Below are 1,545 nucleotides of genomic sequence, written 5' to 3' on the forward strand. Positions count from 1 at the left end.
TGAACATGTATCAGAGTTGGCTGAATGTATTTTTGGTAAATCCCTTTGAGTGAAAGAGGATGAATGTTGTTTCAGGCTTTATAGTTTAATGAATAGAAATGTTTTGAGGATGAATGTTGTTTCAGGCTTTATAGTTTAATGAATAGAAATGTTTTTGTGGCTGTGTAATACTCTGTTCAGAATTTTTTTTAAAAGATTCCCTGTGCAAAAAGATCCTGTGGCAGAAATGGAACAGAGCATTGGCTCTGTGGTATTTGCTTGATTGGTTTTGGTATTTTCCCATTCAAAAATACCCAACACAGCTGTTTCAGAGAGAAACAATGGGAAGCAGCAGCCGAGCATTATACGAATTTCATCGAGGCTGCTCTGCTTCAGGTGGAGACGAGATCCTCTAATGACAATAATAGTATGAATACTCTGCTCCTACACACGTATTCCAACCGAGCGGAGACAAGGCTTCAGTTGAAGAAATATGAGGGGTCGCTGGAGGATTCTGACAAGGCCCTTGCGATCGACTCAGGCAATCTCATGGCGCTCTATAGGAAAGGCCGCGCTCTGATCGGCCTGAGCCGGTATGAGGCTGCATGTGAAACTTTGGAGAAAGCTGATGAGGCTAGCCCCGGGCAGAAGAAAATAGAGGACGTGCTTTATGAGGCCAAGACATTGTACTCCCAGAACCCCATTGTCGAGAATGAAATCTCGGACTTCCTGCTTGGTTTTGGGCCTCCTCCGGAGGTTGATGATTTCGTTGGCCCCGTGGAGATAAAGATGACCGAAGATGGCCGTGGCCGGGGACTTTACGCCACCCGAGAAATATTCATCGGGCAGCTTTTGCTGGTATGCAATGCCATCGCAGTTACTTACGAGGACAGGGAGAGCTCCTCGCCCACTCTGTTGAATGTGACCCACTGGGGCAATATTAATATGGCCTCTCCAAAGCATCTTGTCGCCGCGGTTCTCTGCGCTGCCAAGAAATCGCAGATATTGCTCCGACAGCTTTATACTTTAGATGATTCATCTGTGCCCAGCAATCTAGATGTTCCGGCCATCGAATTGTTCAAGAGGGACGGCCAAATGTCTGGAAGCCAAGAAAAAGAAAAAGAAAAATTGCTTGTAGACGTTAACCGTATACGGGCTATTATAAATTGAAATTCATTCAGTGGAGCCGAACCTTCAAAATCGAAAATGTACGAAGCCAAACTCATCGAGCGAGGCCAGATTTTTAGCAGTCTCTGGCTGCTACCATACTTCATTAACCATTCCTGCCTGTCGAATTCGAGCATATTGAAAGTGGGAAGCGCCATGTTTATTCATGCTTCCAAGCCCATCAATAGCGGAGAAGAGATCACTATTTCGTATTTTGATACCCTTGTCCCCTTGCCACAGCGCCAAGCCATGTGCAAGAGATGGGGTTTCGAGTGCAAGTGCAGGAGATGCATTCTAGAGCTCTCTCTAAAGGAAGCCCTGGAGCCTATAACCGCACAGTTCCAAGAATTGCATGACAGAGCTTTGGAAGAAATCAGGGCGGCAAGGTCTCAAGAGCGT

At 46.0% G+C, this 1,545-nt stretch overlaps 1 protein-coding gene across 1 annotated transcript; it reads left to right on the forward strand.

Annotated features, from left to right (window-relative positions):
* The first annotated feature begins 408 nt into the window (after window positions 1-408).
* Window positions 409-1,149, forward strand: LOC149196033 (methyltransferase FGSG_00040-like). Its single transcript, XM_089408123.1, has one exon. It carries the CDS (start codon window positions 409-411, stop codon window positions 1,147-1,149), a length of 741 nt encoding a protein of 246 aa, XP_089264249.1.
* The last annotated feature ends 396 nt before the right edge of the window (window positions 1,150-1,545 follow it).

The sequence above is a fragment of the Pinus tabuliformis genome, chromosome 2_2, assembly GCF_031772625.1.
Source record: "Pinus tabuliformis cultivar Carrire ecotype Pingquan chromosome 2_2, CPIR1, whole genome shotgun sequence".
In the NCBI taxonomy this organism is placed as follows: domain Eukaryota; kingdom Viridiplantae; phylum Streptophyta; class Pinopsida; order Pinales; family Pinaceae; genus Pinus; species Pinus tabuliformis.